The following is a 20,773-nucleotide window of genomic DNA, read 5'->3' on the forward strand; positions in this document are numbered from 1 at the left end:
TGTCTATAGCAGGCTCCCCCACTTGGCTCAAAGCCATAGATTAAAACACTCCATAATTCACAATACCCATACCCTATTACTGTCATAATATCGTAGTCAGTGCCACAAAATTCTTCTCAAGCTCATGCAATGCCAACCATAAAAATACCCCAAATCATCCGCTAAGATCGCAATCATTCTCTTGATACTCAGGTCGACTTTCTCAGCCAAATTCGAATTCAAAACTCCACACATACGCCCCACTGGCATAAAAGAAACTCTCTACTCACATCATAAGGAATATACCTACGTAGATTACTCCGCAGGGAATAACTCACCTGTTTAGCCTCAAATTGGCATCTTGTTATATCTTTTCGCAGCCACAATTTCTACGCAATTACTAAATCTTTCTGAGTCCAAACTCGTTAACCAGACCTGAGAGTTTAATTTGTCCCACAATTTAAACACGTGAAATATCTTTCAAAACATTCACACTCGAGACTGTACGTCACATCAAATCAAAAATCAAGCATCCAATGGCCTTCCCTTTACATATGAAGGAAACACTTCTCGTTATGTTCAAATCATCTTAACACATCCCGCGGTCACATCATACCCATCATACCACCATTTCACCGCTCATCGAGCAACAAATTTCACTGTAGGGTCATCACCGGACATATAAGTCCAATTGTACGAGTTACAACTGAAGCTACCGAGCTTAAGCTGCGGTCTAACCATGGCCTCAAGTCCTCCAGACTGGCCCACTACCAAAACACAGAATACTCACCTCGAACCTCATTCATAGAATCACAAGCCGAGCAATGCACAACTGATATTGAATGCTCATGTGCGCATACGAATACGTGGAAGGAATTCAAAGAGTTTATATCTCAAGCTGAATCAATCTCGCACGATAAGGAAAGAAAAATGGGAAGTATATATCCTAAATGCCCTGTAGCCTCTCGAAGATAAGTATGGACGTCATCATACCGATCCGCAAGACTCTACTAGACACTTGCTCATGACTTGTAGAACCTATGAACCTAGAGCTCTTATACCACTTTGACACGACCCAAAATCCAACCAGTCGTGATGGCACCTAACCCAACCCGCTAGGTAAGCCAACTTTCAATTATCCAATTCCAATAATAGTTATTAAAGCAATTTAAGTGAATAAAGATCTTAATCTTATACAATCCCTAAGAACTGGTAGTACAAATCATGAGCTTCTAAGAATAGAGTATACAAAGCATAAATGAAATAAATACATAGTCTGTTTGAATAATACATAAACAGAGCTTTTATAAATCTAAGGCTACCCTAAACAAGAGGCAGCTACAACAGGAACGCAGGTACATCTTCAAATCCCGCAACCATCGAGCACATCAACAACAATAGCCAACATCTGCACGCAATGTGCAGAAGTATAGTATCAGTATAACCGACCCCATATACTGAGTAAGTAACAAACCTAGCCATAAGTTGAAAGTAGTGATGAGCTTCCACCAAGGTCGGGTCCAAAACCAATAGTCCATAACAATCCATAACAACATAAAGCAAATAATACCAGAAGTAACTCAGGGATAAAATACTCAGTCAAATAATGATTTCAAAAAAATAGTAGTTCTTTCTTTCAAATACATCAGTGAAAATCCAAATCGTTTGCCGAAGTTGCCAATAATATGAATAGTTTGAAAACAATAAATTTCTCCAAAAATCTTCTCAATAATAAATAATATGTTTCATTTTCCTTTCGGATAACCCGTGTAAAACAAATGCATCACTATGCCAATCTGTAAAAAATGTGTGAGAAATCATGAATGATGTGATGTTGTACAGCATGAGGAAAAATACATCTCTATGCATGTATGTCATGTGTGCATGCCAATGCGAGCAAAAATGATGAAATCATAAACAGCCCCTCGGGCAAAACATCACTCATATACAGCCCCTCAGGCAAACCTCACAATCACTCGTGCCACTCGGGCATACCTCACAATCACTCTTGCCACTCGGGCATACCTCACAATCACTCTTGCCACTCGGGCATACCTCACAATCACTCATGCCTTCCAGTCACTCGGCACTCGCACTCAGTAGGTACCTGCACTCACTGGGGTGTGTACAGACTCCGGAGGGGCTCCTTCAACTCAAGCGCTATAATGTGCACGGACAACTCACGTGCTGCACGGACAACTCACGTGCTATAATAATAAAGTATGCTGCAGGCGGGCAGCCCCGATCCACACTCATCCTCACAATCAGGCCCTCGGCTGATATCAAACATGCTGCGGCGTGCAGCCCGATCCCATAAATATGCAACATGCTGCGGCGTTCGACTTCACTCAGCCATAAACCTCTCAAGCTACTCGGGCATTTCAGTAAAACAGGGCATTCGGCCCAAAACATTTATATGCATCAAGATAGTGTCATAAAACTGAGTTATGATATGCAATGAAATGAATATGACTGAGTATGAATTTTCAATTTAAAACAAATAATTCACAGCAATATGACCTCTGTGGGTCCCAATAATACTAGCACATAACCTCAATCATGATTTTTAATATGCTTTTCAGCTTAATTTCTCTAACTTATAAAACGCATGGAAAATGCCAAGATCATTTAACTACAAAATTCCACAGAAACAATTATGTCACAATTTCTATAGTGCACGCCCACACGCCCGTCACCTAGCATGTGCGTCACCTCCCAACAATTCACGAAATACATATATTCAGGGTTCATACCCTCAACTCCAAGATTAGAAGAGTTACTTACCTCGAACAGGCCAAATCCAATGTCGAGTAAGCTAAGCAATGTTCCAGAAATTCCATTCTGCGCGTAACAACTTCCAAACGGCTCAAATCTAGTAACAATAATTTGATTCAGCCCACAAAAAAAAAGAAATTAATTCCATATCAAAATACTAATACTTTCCAAAAAATCGAAATTACGCCCCAAAAATCACTCGTGGGGTCCACGCTCAAAATCCGATGAAACTCACAAAATACGACAACCCATCCAATTACAAGTTCAACCATACTAATTTCACTCAAATCCGACTCCAAATCGATATTCAAACATGAAAAATTCGTTTTGTGACATTATAGAAATTTCCTTCTATTTCTCTTGAAGATTCAATAATCTTACACCAAAAATGAAGATTAATTCATGGAATATAATCACAAGGGAGTTAAGAACACTTACCCCAAGTTGCGTGAAATATTTCCTCTCCAAAATCGCCCAAATCGAGCTCCAAAATGTCAAAAATGAGAAAAAATCTCGGAACCCTCGTTTTAAACACTGCCCAGGCATTTCCACACCTACGGTGCCTGGGCTCGCACCTGCGCATCCGCATTTGCGGACAAAAATGCGCGCCTGCAGAAACAGCCAGCCTTCCAAAACCTCGCACATGCGGCCCTTTTCTCGCATCTGCGAGCTCGCAGATGCGCATTCCCCTTCGCACCTGTGGTCGCCTCACGCCAGCCCAAGTCCGCATCTGCGCCAACACCTTCGCACCTGCGGCCTCGCAGATGCGACAAATTCCTCGCACCTGCGAGCACTTCCCAGTTCCACACTTGGCCGCTTCTGCGGCTTATTTCACGCACATGCGGCTTCGCACATGCGATCAAAATCTTCGCAGGTGCGATCACACCAGTAGACAGCAGTTCCAGCAGTTCCTTAAGTCTAAATTTGATCCGTTAACCGTCCGAAACTCTCCCGAGGCCCCCGGGACCTCAACCAATTGTATCAACAAGTCCCATAACATAACACGGACCTACTCGAGGCCTCAAATCACACCTAACAATATTGAAACGACGAATTACTCCTCAATTCAAAATCAACAAACTTTAAACTTTCAAATTCTTCATCTTGTGCCGAAACACATCAAATCAATCCGGAATGACTTTAAATTTTGCACACAAGTCACATTTCACATTACGAACCTATTCCAATTTCCAGGATCGAATTCGAACCTCGATATCAAAAAGTCAACTCCCTAGTCAAACTTCCCAAAAATTCATCTTTCGGCATTTCAAACCTAATTCCAATACGGACCTCCAAATAATTTTTCGGACATGCTCTTAAGTCTAAAATCACCATACAGAGCTATTGGAATCATCAAAATTCGAATCCGAGGTCGTTTACACATAAGTCCGTATCCGGTCACTATTTTAACTTAAGCTTTAAACCTTGGAACTAAGTGTTCCAATTCATTCCAAAACCTCACTGGACCCGAAACAATTGTCCCTGCAATTCACACAACAACTATAAAGTACAATTTGAGAAGTAAATGGAGAAACGGGGTTGTAATACTCAAAACGACCGACCGGATCATTACATTCATGATCTTCCCATAGGTTATTGGTCAACTGAAGCACTTAGCAAGAGAAACTAGTATTGTGGGTAAACCTCTGCATATTGATAATTACACGACAAACATGGAGAAAATATCATACACAAGGATTTTGGTCGAGGTGGATGTCTCCCATCCTTTGTTAGACTGCCTGGACATTGATACACCAATGTGAGTGTTTTATCAGCCTGTGGGATATGATTGGAGGCCAAAGTTTTGCACTGACTATATGCGATTTGGTCACGTAGCAGACAATTATTGGAAGCATGAGAACCAAGAGGAGGAGAAGTTCTAAGTTCCTAAACGGAGGAGGAAAAGAAGCAGTAAAAGGAATTTGCAGAAAATGGAATGGCAAGTAAAAGTAGCTATTGAAACAACAAATGTGGCTCAGATTGACATTGCCAAACAACCTTCTGTTGAAGAGGACAATGAGGTTACTGCCACAAATCAGATGCTACTAGCAAAATCCAAGGCTGGTCAAAGCAAGCGACCACCTAAGGCAAGCAATTCAGCAATTCATCTGATAGAAATGGAAGCAGTAATAATGAGATTAGAGTAGCCACCACCAACAGGTACTCTGCTCTGGAGGCTACAACTTCTACTTCTGAGGAGAATGGTCATAAGCCCCCATGATTATAGCAACTTAGAACATTAGAGGGCTTAACAAGCTCTTCAAACAAAAAGTGTTGAAGCTCTTTTTGAATAAGAATAAAGTGGATCTCATTGGATGCATTGAGACCATAGTTAAAGAACCAAAATTTAAAAACATTTTGAATAAAGTAGTACCTGGTTGGGAAACGTGCTGCAATTACCCTAATGCAGTGATGAGAGGATATGGCTATTGTGGAAGAGACACCTTAGAGTCCAGATTATTACCATAGCTGAACAGCTAATCCATTGTATAATAGATGAGACTACTACTAGTTTCTCTACTCACCTCACTATTGTATATGGGAAGAATGACCTTCATCAAAGAGGTGCATTGTGGAATGAACTAGGATTTATTGGAAACTATTAGGGGTGGCAAACGGGCGGGTTCGGGTCGGATATGGGACGGGTCAAAAATGGATAAATTATTCGACCCGACCCATATTTGATACGGATAAAAAATGGCTTAACCGGCAGATAATATGAGTTGTGAGTCTACTTGTGGAAATGTCTGCTTACTTACTCGATACTGAAGGAGCTCATTATATTCTTCTTTAGATAAAGAAAATCCCTGGTTACCTATAGTCTCGGTCGGAGCAATGTAAGCATTTTTGGGTGGACGACCATGTAAGGAATAACATAATTCACGATTGTGTCCAAGTTTGTGACAATAAGAACACTTGGGTCTAGATCTTCCAAAATGACTTTCTCCTCGTCTATTCTCCATAGTTTGAGATGCGCGAACATCCACTGTCTGGGATGCGAAAACAGAGGAATCAAGTATCTGTGATGAGATCACTGGGTGACTTGGTGCTGAAGCAAGGCGGAGTAATCGAGAGAATAATTCATCAACTGTGGGGACAGTCAGACTAGCCAAAATCTGGTCGCGTACAGAATCAAGATTATTAGGAAGTCTAGCGAGGGTAAGAACTAGAAACATCTTTTGTCGCTGCTCTTGTTATTTTTCAACACTAGCAGAAACTGACATCAACTTTTCAAATTCCTCCATGATTGCCCGTACTTGACCCAAGTAAGTAGACATATCTAATTCCCGCTGCTTTAAGTTTGTCATCCATGATATCACATCATAGAAGCGAGATATGTCATTAGTGTATAAGGTGCGAGCCTTTGCCCAAACCAAATAACATGTTTGGAATGGACGAAACAAGGGCATCAACTTGGAATCAATAGATCGTCACAAGATGCTATATAACTGAGCTTCGATCTTTGCCCAAAGTGCTATCGCCTTTTCATCTCCTTCGCTAGACTGTTTGATTAGATGATCTTGAATACCTTGACCTCTATACCACAACTTGACAGATGAAACCCAAGCTAAGTAGTTTGAACTTCCCAGGTAATCATAACAGTAGAGCTTCCAGAACTCATGTTTCTAGAACCAAAAATATCAAATCCCAAAGACATCGTTGTAAATTATTACCAAATAAGAGACAAATCAACTACAATCCACTAAAACAAAGTAAGAAAACACTGAAACAGAATAAGGGAATACTGTAGCTGCCGGAATCTTACTGTAGCTGGCGGAAAAAACTCGAAGTGGTTGGAATGAAACAAAAATAGTAAGGGTAGGATCGGAATTACCAGGCGACCCAACTGTTATGAAGGAAGTTTTTCAAAAAATGGTCGGAAGTGGTCGTACGCGCCGGCGCGTGAGTTTCTGGTGGCGCATGGGGGCGCGTGAGGAGGCTGCTGCCGGAGATTTTGATTGGGGTTTGGTCGCCGAACAATGACGACTCTTGTAGTAGTGTTGGATTTTGCACAACACTAACTGAGACAAAGAAGACGCAAACAACCTTGAAAAAGTCGCCGGAAAAAGACTTCCGGTGACTATGCACAACGATAAATCTCTCACGATAGCTCTGATACCATGTGAGAAAGTACGGAAGAAAATATGTTATTAATATTATATGAATAATACAATACAAGAGGTCCTTATTTATAGCTATACACTACAAGGACTTATTACTCCTACTCCAATGTGGGACAAGACTATATACATATCTGTAAACTAATATGAGTAACCATATTATCCATGACTTCATGAATATGATCACTTTTGGAAGAATTCCTAGTCTCCTAAACTTGAGGAACCTCCAATTTGAGGCTTTACAAATGTAAAAGTTAAACCAAGGTTTCCATTAGTTATCCATTGGCTATCCATTTTCTAAATGGATAATATGGTTCTTATCCATATTTGACACGTTTTTAAATAGTTCATTATCCAACCCATTTTTAGTGGATAATATGGGTGGTTAACTATTTTCTTTTAACCATTTTGCCACCCTAAAAATTATATACAAACTTCTTGGCTTATATGTGGAGATTTTAACAATGTGCTCTCCACTGAAGACATGATTTGTGCACCAGTAACACAACATGAGATATAGGGATTCCAACACTGTATTGACACTTTGCAGCTTAGCCCACTGAAGGCTATTGGCTGGCATTTCACCTGGTGTAACAAGCAACAAGGCACTAGCAGGATATATAGTAAAATTGATTGGGCATTTGGAAATTATCACTCGCTACAGAAATATGGACACATTGAAGCTGACTGCATGAATCCTTCAGTACCAGACCATTCACCAATTTCTTATCTAATGTGGTGCAAGGATTCAGCTTCACCCTAGGACTTTTAAGCTATTCTCAAATGTACTACACCATCATGAGTTTAGGAAAAAGGTTGAAGATACATGGCACTCGACACTGAGGGGTGATCCTATACACCAAGTGTGGAGGAAGCTACATCTTCTCAAGGACAACTTGAAGGAACTGACAGCCTACATAACATCATACAAGCAAAAGCTTGAGCAACTCAGAGATGAGCTAGAAGTAACAAGTAAATCTCAAGCACCAGCCACAAGACCAACTCCTTATTGACAAAGAAAGACAAATTTTATAGGTCCTAAGGCAAAATTCCAGGGCAACCTGGATTACTAGTGGAGATACTAACTCCAAATACTTTTATGCATAGTGGAAGATGAGAACTACCAGAAAAATTATCACTTTAGTATATACTGAGTGTGGTATCAGACTCACAGACCCCAAATTGGTAGAAAGAGAATTCATATCCGTCTTCACTGGCTTATAGGGGAAAGTTTTTCAGAACTACCTTGCCCAAACTTAGAGATAATCAAAAAGGGCACTTGTTTGAACTATCAACAACAATTTCAACTTGTGCAAGAGGTAACAAATGATGAAATTATGGAAGCCATAAAGGAAATACCCCTAGACAAAGCACCTGGAGTAGATGGTTATCCTATTGAATTTTTTCTCATGCATTGGGAGGTGGTCAGTGAGGATGTCTATGCAGCTGTGCATTACTTCTTCCAAACTGGCAAGATGCAACAGGCTATCAATTGTACTGCAATCACACTAGTGCCTTAGGTTCCTTCACCAACTCAAGTAAAGGACTATAGGCAAATTGCTTGTTGTACCACTCTATACAAGATCATAGCCAAAATTTTAACTAGAAAATTCAGCAAGGTTGTTGGTGATATTGTCAGCCATTCCCAATCAGCTTTCATTAGAAGCAGATCCATCCTAGACAACATACTCTTCAGCCATGAAATTTTCAAAGGCTATAGTAGGAAAGGATTATCTCCTAGATGTGTGTTGAAAGTGGACCTTAGGAAAGCTTATGATACATTGGAATGAAGCTTTATCAGAAAAGTCATGGTTGATCTTGGCTTCCCTCACAAATTTGTGCAATGGGTTATGGAATGCATATCTACTGTTTCCAATCCTCTGGTCATTAATGGAGGGCTCACCAAGCCTTTCCCTGGGCAAAGAGGGATCAGACAAGGGGACCCCATGTCCTCCTACCTATTTATCATAGCTATGAAATATTTGCAAAGGGAGATGAATCAATTGATCACAAATGGAGATTTTAATTTTCATCCAAAGTGTAGGAAACTGGGAGTCGCTCATATTTGCTTTGCTGATGACTGACGTATGTTTTGTAGAGCAGATAAGGAGTTTGTTCGACTATTGAATTGTGCTTTTCAAGCATTCTGTCAAGCTTCAGGTCTACAGGCTAATGCTACCAAAAACTCCATTTACATAACTGGTGTAACAGAGGACATTAAGCGAGCCATAGTGCAACTCTTGGGATATTCCTTGGGTGATCTACCTTTCAAATATTTGGGAGTTCCATTGTCATGCAAAAAGCTCTCATTGACCCAATATGTGCCTCTTATTGAAAAAATTACAGCTAGAATAAAGTGTTGGTTGGCCAAATTCCTCTCTTATGCAGGCAGGCTCCAGTTGATAAAATCTGTAATATTTGGAGTACAAACTTACTGGGCATAGATCTTTTTGATGCCAAAGAAGATAATGAAAGCTATTGAAAGTCTATGTAGAACCTTCTTATGGACTGGGATGATAAATCTATCAAAGAAAGCACTGATATCTTGGGAAAAAGTATGTCTACCCTAAGCAGCTGGAGGCTTGAATGTCATGAATTTGTGTTTATGGAACAAGGCTGCAATAATAAAACAGCTATGGTCAATTGCACAAAAAAAGGACTGCCTCTGGATAAAGTGGATACAAAACTACTACATCAAGAAAGAAACTCTAGACTCATGCTCTATACCTAAGACAACAGCTTGGGTAACAAGAACGATCATGAAAACTAGAGATATGGTTATGTAATAGGTTGTGGTACAAGGGGGCTTACTTGCTAAGTTAGAGACAATGCAAAACATGGATGGCACTTTCTCTATTAAAAAGATGTACCTCCACCTGATTCCTCATCATCCCCGAGTCCCTTGGAAGAGCCTAACTTTGTAGCAGAGCATACATCCACGATCGAAGTTTATCCTATGGTTATCAGTGCAAAACATGCTAGCAACGGTGGATTGACTGCAGATGATAGGCATACTAGCTCCTATGGCTTGTGTTTTCTGTCATGGTGGCATTGAAACTCATGCACATCTATTCTTTGAATGCCCTGTTACAGGTGCATTGTGGTTGAGATTACTGGCCTGGCTTGGACATAACAGAAGCAGAGGTGATGCTAAACATGAATTGCAATGGGTATGCATGATGACCAAGAGGATGAATGGACTGGGAGCTATCACCAGCTGTGCATATGCGATGACAGTCTATGTCATATGGAGGGAGAGGAATCTGCTACGGTTCCAGAAGAGCACCTATGATGAAGATAGAGTCAGTAGAGAAATATCAGTACATATTCACGTAAGAGGACAAAACTTCAGAAAGTGGTGCAAGCCCTTGAGTCTGCTGAATTCATACCCTTAGTGAGATAGCTAGATGAGCATTTTCTTGTTTTCTTATCGTTAGTATTAGCTAAACTAGAGGACTAAGGTGCTGTCAGTTGTAAATAGGAGTACAAGAGGTCGACTCTTTGCCTAGAGTCTGTAAATGATGCTTTTTTGGTTAATAAAAAAGAGAATGATATTATCTAATTTCTAATATGTTAAAATTTTGTGTAATCGACTTAAACTTTCATCTTTAGCGGCGAAATCTAGGAATATGTTCCCTATTTTAGAAAACAAAAAAAAAACTCTAGTCTAATTTAGTATGTTAATGGCAATGGGGCGGGGCAAGGCTGAGGCAGGAGCGGAGCATGCAACAGATTAATGGGCAGGGCGGGACGGGGCAGGCGTACTACAACCATTTTTTTTTAATGGGGCAGAGCAGCGTGGATCAAGGTAACTTTTTTAACCACTGAACTATTGCTTTTGGAGGCTATATATGGGGCCAAAATTTAAAATTTATGGGTTCGAGATTCTAGATCTTTTAAGTTAGTGAGTTCTAAATTAATAGTTTCTATATGTTCAATAAATTTTTTAAGACAAATATATGGCTTTGGATCAAACCTACTAAATTCGGCCGAACACGTAGTTTCTACTCTCCCTCCACCCCTGGCTGCATTAGACCATAAAAAACTACTAACAATGAGGCCATAGTGGTGCATGAGTTTGGTGGATTTAAACAGTTCGCCCAGAATATTAGTAGCGACAAGAGTGGGTTGCTCTAGTGGTAAGCACCCTCCACTTCCAACCAAGAGATTGTGAGTTCGAGGCACCCCAAGAGCAAGGTGGGGAGTTCTCTTGGAGGGAGGGAGCCGAGGGTCTATCGGAAACAGCCTCTCTACCCTAAGGTAGGGGTAAGGTCTGCGTACACCCTACCCTCCCCAGACCTCACTAGTGGGATTATACTGGGTTGTTGTTGTTGTTGCCCAGAATATTAGTAGCGTGTATAAACAAAGATGAGTAATACAAACAGGGGCGAAGCTACAGTGTAGCAAGGGTGGTCAACTGACCACCCTTCGTCGAAAAATGTCGGAAAATTAACACTGTATATATAGGTAAAATTTTGGATTTACATGCATGTAATACATATTGAACACCCTTGCAACAATGAAGATTCATAGCTCAGTGGCAAAGGGTGGTCAAAAGGGCCTCATGGGCGCGGGTTCGAGCTTCACTCTCCATAATTTTTATTTTTCTTGTACAAGTTTGAACACCCTTGAAATATTTTCTAGCTTCGCCACTGACCTAGTCTAGTACATGTATCTGCCATATTGCAGCCACTGGGAGCCAGATTTCCGTTTAAAAGTTGTATAAGCTAGCTAAACATTATTTGATGCAATGAGTTTTTTGACGTATAAGTTATATGACGATGGCGTCTTGGCTAGCTTGCACATCTCGACTAATTCCGGCTAAATATCTGCTATTTTTCACCAGCAAAAGTACCGGATAACTCTGTCCGCGAAAACTTATTAAATCCTGATATTCTTTTAACCACATCAATTGAAATCTTAGAAACCTCAAACTATCATATTGTAAAGAGGACTTGTGGGTATAGTTCTTTTAGACTTTTAAGTCTATGAAACAAGACTTAATAGGTGACTCAAAGCTGCAAATAACAGGGGGCTAACTACACTTCGCCTTCAAATGAATGTGCCACACATCTTTAGAAAATTACAGTAAGGATCTTGTGTTTAGAAATTGAAAATGTGCTGAATATTTAATAGAAAGATTGTCATTTGAGAGCTTTCAGTTCAAGACGTAATTGTCTGATCAACATATACTGAACTACACATTGCTAGAGATTGAAAACATTCCTTAATCCAAAAACCAGACAATCCTCAGGAGAGTTTGATTCGACTGCCACTCTTTTTCCAGATCTTTCATTGTTGTCAAGTCAATCAAATAGGCCTTTGCATGAAGAGCTTAGTTATAATGGCCACGACCTAGCTGAAGAACAGAAGACTACATGCATCTTTAAATATTGAAGGTCAGACAACAGCTCACAAAGCTAATACTATCCTATTGAATATTCGAGCAACAAGAGGGGGAGGGGGAGGGGGGTATTTTTCATGAATGGACTTGGTAGAACTGGGAAAACATTTTTGTGGAATGAAATCATAACCAAGATCTGATCTTATTCTTGGAATAGCTACTCCGGGAATAGCAGCTTTGTTATTTCACAATTTATTACAATGTAGATACATAACCACGCGAAATGACGACTAGTCTTGTCATAATAGAAAAATCACCCACAACATTCAACAGCAAATGCAAAAATGAAAATAATTGCCCTTCCAAACAGGAAGCATGACGGTTCACAGATAAAAGGAAAATGAGACAGACCTCTGTAAGCTTCTCTCTACATACCTCTTACTCTCATTGGCTCCTTGATTTGGACCAGATTAGGACATTGGTTGGGGTATTTTGGCCAGTGAGGCTTTTATTTTCTCTTCTGAAAATGACAAATCAACCAAGCTACCCTGCAAATACTTATCATAAGATGACAAATCAAAATGGCCATGTCCACACATTGCCATGAGTATAACTTTCGATTCTCCTCTCTCTTTACATCGTAGAGCTTCCCTGATTGTGGCAGCTATTGCATGAGTTGGTTCTGGTGCAGGTATCAACCCCTCAGACCTAGCAAACTGTATCGCGCCTGAAATGGTAATTGTACAATATATAAGAATGACGGACTCTGCAAAATCAGTGCATTTACAATCACATTACTCATACTCCAAACAGATAAGTGCGAAAATATGGAATTAAGGATACCTTTAAAACATTCAGTCTGGGGAATTGATATTGCTTCCATAAAACCCAATTCATAGACGTGTGATATCAATGGCGCCATGCCATGGTAACGAAGCCCCCCTGGAAACAAAGTTTCTAATATTTTAAAAAGAAAGCAAAGGGCAGAAAATTTAACTATCCTCCTAAAGAGACAGAGGCTTACCGGCGTGAATGGGGTCCGGTATGAAGTCATGACCAAGTGTATGCATTTTCATTAACGGAGTCATGCCTGCTGTGTCTCCATAGTCATAAGCATATACGCCTTTCGTCAAGGAGGGGCAAGCTGCAGGTTCAACCGCTCTAATAAGAGGATTAATTTTTCCCTTAAGCTTCTCGCGGATAAATGGGAAAGCAAGTCCAGCAAAATTGGATCCACCCCCAGTGCAACCAATGATCACATCTGGAGTCTCTCCAAAATCCTCCATCTGTTTTATACACTCCTCACCGATAACAGTCTGATGTAACAAAACATGATTAAGAACACTTCCTAAGCAATACTTAGTGTCAGCATTTGTAGCTGCAATCTCCACAGCCTCTGAAATAGCTATACCTAAACTTCCTGGACTTGAAGGATCCATTCGTAGAATAGTCCGACCAGCCTCTGTAAGGTCAGAAGGAGAAGGGTGCACCTTGGCACCCCAAGTTTGCATCATCATTTTACGATAGGGTTTCTGATCAAAAGACGCTCTAACTTGCCATACCTGCATTAAAATTCCACAAATTAAGATGTGACAGTTGTCCAGAAACATCAATTCTATCATACATGAAATTGTCAAGGAGATCATTTTAGATTTTATACCTTTTCCTGCTATTCTATGTCATCCAAATAGAATCTGGTTGAGGATTTCTCAAACATATAGGTGCTCCAAAATAATACTTAGGATACAAATTTTAGGTACATCTTACCTCACAGTTGAGACCAAATAAGCTGCAAGCAAATGATAGTGCGCTCCCCCATTGTCCTGCCCCAGTCTCCGTTACTACATTTTTGACACTTCCCATTTTATTGTACCAGGCCTGAGGAACAGCAGTGTTGGGCTTGTGCGAACCTGCTGGGCTACCGCCTTCATACTTGTAATATATTCGCGCAGGTGTATCAAGCAATTTCTCCAACCTCTTAGCTCTAAAAGTTACCATAAGTTAACATATTTTGACTGAAGATGCAAGTGAAGTTGAGATTAAGACCACTTTTAAGTAACACGAAACAAACCTAATCAGAGGGGTCGGGCGCCAAAGGCTGTAGACATCTAAAACTTCTTCCGGTATATCAATAAACTGGTCGATGCTTGCCTCCTGCTTAATCAACTCATCGCAGAAAAGAGGAGACAAATCCTCAGGCTTGATAGGTTGAAAAGTCTTGGGATGCAAAGGTGGTGGAGGTTTGATTGGAAGGTCCGCAACTAGATTGTACCACTGACGAGGAACTTCAATGGAGCTCGAACGAGTACTAAGAGCTGCCTTTGCCCTTGCTCTACAGCTGAAGCAAAGCTTTAATTGACTTGGCTTTGTCTTAATCTCAAAATACTTAATCCCATAAGCATCACCTGGCAAAGCAAGAAAATTTTTAGATAAAGACCATCTGAAGTACACTAAAACTGGAGAGAGAAAGATTTTCACAATTACTTCTTAACAATTTCCTATGTTTGTATTCAGGCCATTTCAGGGGTGAGGTAACATTATTTAATAAAACTTTTTGATCCAACATGCCTCTCTATCAAATTCATTTTGTCCACAATGCAGAGCTATGTTGCTCAGACTCTTCAAAAATGCCGTTGGGTGAGTGTCGGATCCTCCAAAACTAGCGCATTTTTTATGGATCCGACACGAGTGCGGCAACATTTCTGGAAAGTGTGAGCAACATAGCTGTAGAGCCAACCTACCATGAGGGACCAACTCCCTCTCCTCCCACACCCCCACACCCCACCCCCGAAGAAAAGCACCTAAATAGTACTACATTATGTCTTTTAAGAGTTTTTTGAACACCCCTTAAGAACACATTTAATATCTTAATCATTAAAGTATTTGTATCAACTACTTTTTATCTCTCATTAAGCACTTCAATTAACATTACACTAGTTGGAACAGTAAGTGTAGATTTGGGGAAAAAAACAATTAAACACTTCATGGTTTTCAAACACAGCAATTAGGTTGAAACAAATTCATTGGACGACTAATATTTAGGACCGGACTCAGTACTTTACATCAATAAGATCCCAGAACTGAACAACTTCATATGTCAAGAACTGGGTTTTCACAAGTAAATAGTTGCTGATTCATTAATCTTGTGGCCTGTTTGCAATGAACAAAATTCTTTGGCTTCATTGGAACTAATCAAAATGATTCAAATCTCTTTCCCATTTGAAAATAACTACTCAAACTACCTATGCACTGATGTAAAAAATATTAACACAGTCAAGTCATGCAAAAGGTAATTGCAAATAACCCATAAATAACCTGCCGGTGTAAGAAATCATCACACTGAAAGTGCATATAACTTGAATCCATAATAGGGTTAGCTAAATCAATAACAACAATCAGTTCTCACAAGGATTTAAGAGACACCCAACAAAGTGAAGAAGTAGAAAAAGAACAGAGTTGCTAAAAGAAATTCAAGAACAGTTAAATAAAGAGACAATCTAAAGTACCATTAGAATAAAATAGAAATGATAAAAATAATGACCTTTTGCATACAGATTTGGGGGGGATAGTGCCATCTTTGCAGAACTCTTTCGCTGATCTGCTTGTAGTAGTTGGTAAGAAACACTAATACTACTATTAGTTGCTAGTTTTAGAAGTGTCCACAAGTATTTAATTGGGGACCAATTGTATGGTTTCTGGAGTCAGCATTGAAGAATGAAAAACAAAAAGAGTTTGGGGGAAGTTAATGATGATCTTTGTTTACTTCAAATTAAATAATTTAATTTAAACGGTCAAAAATTAAAGTAAAAATATAGTATATTATTTAACTATGATTAAGTCCAAGTTTTGACGAGAGTGTGTTGGTCTAGTGACGAGCACCCTTCACTTCCAACCAAGAGTTTGTGAGTTCGAGTCACCCCAAGAGCAAGGTGGGGAGTTCTTGGAGAGAGGTAGTGGATGATCTATCGGAAACAGCCCCAGGTTAGGTGTAAGATCTGTGTACAAACTACCTCCCCAGACCCCACTACTGTAATTATACTGGATTGTGGTTGTTGTTGTAAGTAAAGAGGATAGAATTATTTAATTTTGTTTACTCATTTTAACAGCAAGTCATTTATCAATACTTTAAAATGCTTTTTTTGCTAACCTACTAGTACTTGGATGTAGTAGGTTAGCAATATTCTAATTTTATTTTTTTTAATACAACCAATAACATACGCATACCACTAAAGATTGTGGTGAAAATAAGCATCCCCGTTCTTGAAAATGAAGTTGTTCTTTAATAGGAAATGCTAATCGAGCCCAAAACAAGCAACAACATCGGTAAAAATAATTTGAATATTAAACAAAAGTTATATACAAAAAATGAATGTCAAACCATAAGCATTAAGACTAATTTTAAAAATTTCTAGTTGTCCACAATAAAGGTGCATTTTGATTGTTTAACATTAAGTACTAAATTTAGATTAACTACATAAACACTCAAAAATGTCAAAATGCGAGTAAAATTTCATCTAAAAAGAATGAGCCAGGAGACGACAAAGAGAGGAAGAGCAATCCTTGTTTCCTCTTTTTTTTTTTTTTTGCTTTCCTTTTGTCGCATTTTCTTTAATTATTTAGCTTATTTAGCTTAGCTAACTATTAAATGGTAAAACTAGGGAGTATTTTGGGGCAAGCTTAAGAAGTTTGAAAGGGAAATTGTTTCAAAAATTAGAGGGGCGAACTGCTTAGCGAAAATTTTAAACTAATCCTTCCTAGAGAAAGTTTTCTCTGTGGTCTTATGGAGAGGGAGTTAATAATTTTTTTCTTTTCGATCGGGGTAGAATTTGTTGAGTCATTCTTTTGACTTCCGGGACCATAACAGATCCCTAAATTTTCAATTGTTATTGCAAATTAAATCCATTTTGACCATACCCCGAGTCAACATTCAAAACTTTCTGGAGATATAGTTATTTATTTGATTAAAAATATATGAAGTGATAAAAAAATTCTAATCACTCCCTACCAATAAAATAATGAAAAAAGAAAAACAAAAAGGCTAAGCACGGAAATGACCACATTATCCTTTATGTATGTGCTTGTGGAGAGATTCTGTTAATTAGAACAAACAAAAGTGGCTAGGTGAGCTAATGGAAATTGTCTGCAAGCTAGGTATATATTGTGTTCACCTTTTTAAGGTTAAAGAACAAAGCATATATAACGTAGAAGTTCAGATAAAGAAAACTTTATCTTCAGGAAAAGGAAGATACCAAAACCTTCCCCACCAATTATAGCCAAGTACCTTAGCACAAGCACCTACCTTTCTCCTTATACTTCTAAAATATCCTTCACTATATCTAAAGAAAAGAAATTCTTTTGAACTTCTTCGAATGTTGTCACTCTACCATGAAGTCCTAGAGCTCTTATAATATTTCTTTAATTGCAGATTCAATAGCAACGGTTATGAATCCGAAGAACAACAGAAAAGAAAGAACCGTCTACTCAGACTATCACATCAGCAAACAACAAATAGTGAAACGGGACTAGCAGATGATAGGCATTCTGTTAGCTTGAAGATCATATCAACCAAACACGCTGATCACCTCTTCTTCCTCCCAATGCCAAAGCCCGTTTTAGGCCCGGAACGACGCACCAACCCTTTAATCTGGTGTGTTGCCACACTCTGTACCTTCATAACCCTAGCCGTGATCATCACTGGCCTCGTTGTCTTCATTGGATACATGATCGTCAGGCCAAAAGTTCCTCAAATGAGTGTCGTGAGTGCAAATGTGGACAATTTTTCCTATGACATGTCTAGTAACCTAATTGTCAAGGTTTCAATTGTTATCAACGCTGAAAATGACAATGCAAAAGCCCATGCAAGTTTCTATGAGACAATTTATACACTCACTTTCCATGGTGTCAAAGTTGCTTATTTAAGAGCTGACCCTTTTGATGTACCTCAAAATAGCTCAACTCCGTTGTATTATCCAGTGGAGTCAACGTCGATTTCGTTGACTCCCGAAGAAGGAGAAGTTGCTGAAATGTCATTGGATCAGAAACAAGTAGTTCTTTATCTCAAAGGGAATACAAGGACTAGGTGGAGAGTAGGGTTTATTGGTTCTGTTAAGTTCTGGCTGCATCTTAATTGTCAGCTTAAGTTACCATTAGATGGAAGTACTATTTACCCAAAAAAATGCAGCACCAAATCTAGATAAACGCTGCTAATTAATTAGGCATTAGTCAAGTTATCAATTACTTTCCTCTATATCTTTCAAGATTATGGAGAAAATAAGGCTTCTTTTTGTTCTACCATCCTAACAATGATGTATTTTGTGCACTTTAGAATTTCTTTAGAATGTAATGAAATTCATGAAAGAAGCAATCATCAATCTGCATGCCTCGAGAAAGCCAAAATAGTGTGTGTATGTATATATTCTCTATACATTGTTTACTAAGAAAATTGGGTTCACCCATAAGGGTGTTTTAAGGCCTTATAGAATTATTAGTTAACCCGTATACATACAGTGTACAACATATTATATAGAAAATCAGTATTTTCCCATGCTCTTTCCTCCCAAAATCAGACGAGGGATTTAGACTGTGGAATTGGGTTGCTTCAACACACGGTAACAATCATCGCCGATCAGTAATTCCAGTTGCGGTTCAATCCGTTTTCGCTTCCGCTTCACGAACAACAAGTAATAAGTTATCGTTTTACGATTTACGTGCTAATCTAATAATATGTTTATATTAACGTGTTCCTTCACTTTCAATGATTTTTCTAGACTTGGAAAAAATTAAGCTTGTCTGCTTTGGATTTTGATTAGAAAGCTAGTATTTTTTTATCTGTGTAATATCTAATTTAATTTATTTTCAAAAATATTATTTAGTACTTAGCTATGGGCGGAGCCACGCCTTAGGCGAACACAAATTCAAATTAGTCGAGCAAGTGGATTTCGGATCTACCAGGGTATAGAAAACATGGGCGGAGCCATCTTAGGGGAAGGGTGGTCATGCGCACACCCTTTGTTGAAACATTATGCGGTGTACATAGGTTATATGTTAGCTATTATAAGTATATATTTGATTTTTGCACACCCTTAACACAATTGAGACGAAAAATTGCACACCTTTTGTTAAATTTCTAACTCCGTCATTGAAAAAGAAAAAATAGTTAAACACTCGTTATATAAAACTCGTCTATTTTGATAAGATCAATTAAAACAATTATAAAACTAAACAAGCCCTTAACAATATAATACTTCTTCAAGACGTTGGAAAACGTATGAAGTTCTGCGACATTACTTTTGAAGTATGTATCATAAAGGTGAGAACAAGAAGCAAACAAAGAATAGTTAAAAAGATAGTTGCTTTAGTTATTTTAATTCCGCAAAGACTTCTATGGCACTACTTCGCGATTAGTTCCGGTTTGTAATGATCCACCTTAAAAGGTGAGACTTAGGGTACTCTATCCGTTTCAATTTAGATGAGATAGTTTGACTCAGCACGTAGTTTAAGAAAAAAAAAAGACTTTGAAATTTGTGGTCTTAATTAAAAGCTTAAAGGTAAAAGTTTTGTGGGGCCATAATATTTGTGTGGTTATAAAAGCTTCTCATTAAAGATAAAATTGGTAAAATGAAGAGTTTAAAGTTAAATTATATTCAATTGTAGAATGTGTCATTCTTTTTGGAACAGACTAATAAGGAAAATGTGTCATCTAAATTGAAACAGAGGGAGTAATAAATTTGATTCTCTTATTAGCAAAAAAAAAAAAAAAACTACTCCCTCCGTTCAATTTAGACGAGGTTGTTTGACTCGGCACGAAATTTAAGAAAAAAAAACTTTTGAAACTTGTGGTCTAAAGGGAGTAAAAGCTTTGTGGAGCTATGATATTTGTGTGGTTTTAAAAGCTTCTCATTAAAGGTAAAATGTGTAAAATGAAGAGTTTAAAGTTGAATTATTTTCAAATTTAGAAATGTGTCATTTATTTTAGAACAGACTAAAAAGAAAAGTACATCATCTTGTTTGAAACGGAGGGAGTATATGCTTGAATACTTGCGATGGACTCATAACTCGTTTTAGCTATTGGATTTCTAACTAAATATTTATATATTTTTGCTAAATTTCCTAATATAAATATAAGGTCTAAGCAAAAAGCCAAAATCTATAGAATTTGTCTCCGTAGCTAATATTGTAGCTCTGCCCTTGGAACTTTCTGCCGTTCATTTGAGTAATGACCATATCGTGAAAAGTTGCCCTTGTCCAGAAGCAACAAGGAGTGAACAAATTGGTGTTCCATCTTTTGGTCTAGCCTTTACTATTAATAATTTGTTTGGCGAACCTTCTAAAATCTAACTTATTTTGAAAAGTATTTATTGATGAGTAATTTGTGTTTGGCTAATTAATTTGAAAATTATTTTTGAACATTAATTAGTGTTTGACCAAACTTTTAAAAACTGTTTCTAAGTATATTTTTCTCAAAAGTATTTTTGGAGAGAATTTATTTTTTTCTGTTTTTCAAAAACTGTTTCTGTTTCTTCTCAAAAGTATTTTTTTCTTCTAAAAGTTTGGT

At 38.4% G+C, this 20,773-nt stretch overlaps 2 protein-coding genes across 2 annotated transcripts; one reads left to right on the top strand and one right to left on the bottom strand.

The window, feature by feature from the left end:
• Nucleotides 1-12,386: 12,386 nt before the first annotated feature.
• On the bottom strand, nt 12,387-15,932 carry LOC107789189 (uncharacterized). The gene is made up of 6 exons (XM_016610964.2): nt 15,761-15,932; nt 14,291-14,624; nt 13,987-14,203; nt 13,244-13,781; nt 13,063-13,161; nt 12,387-12,946 (listed from the first exon to the last, which is right to left on the bottom strand). The coding sequence occupies exons 1-6, from the start codon at nt 15,792-15,794 to the stop codon at nt 12,690-12,692; spliced, it is 1,479 nt and encodes a 492-aa protein (XP_016466450.1). The 5' UTR covers nt 15,795-15,932; the 3' UTR covers nt 12,387-12,689.
• Nucleotides 15,933-17,574: 1,642 nt separating this feature from the next.
• LOC107789188 (NDR1/HIN1-like protein 12) lies at nt 17,575-18,528 on the top strand. The gene has a single exon (XM_016610963.2). It carries the CDS (start codon nt 17,817-17,819, stop codon nt 18,414-18,416), a length of 600 nt encoding a protein of 199 aa, XP_016466449.2. The 5' UTR covers nt 17,575-17,816; the 3' UTR covers nt 18,417-18,528.
• Nucleotides 18,529-20,773: the final 2,245 nt, after the last annotated feature.

This window comes from Nicotiana tabacum, chromosome 15 (genome assembly GCF_000715075.1).
Source record: "Nicotiana tabacum cultivar K326 chromosome 15, ASM71507v2, whole genome shotgun sequence".
Lineage (NCBI taxonomy): Eukaryota > Viridiplantae > Streptophyta > Magnoliopsida > Solanales > Solanaceae > Nicotiana > Nicotiana tabacum.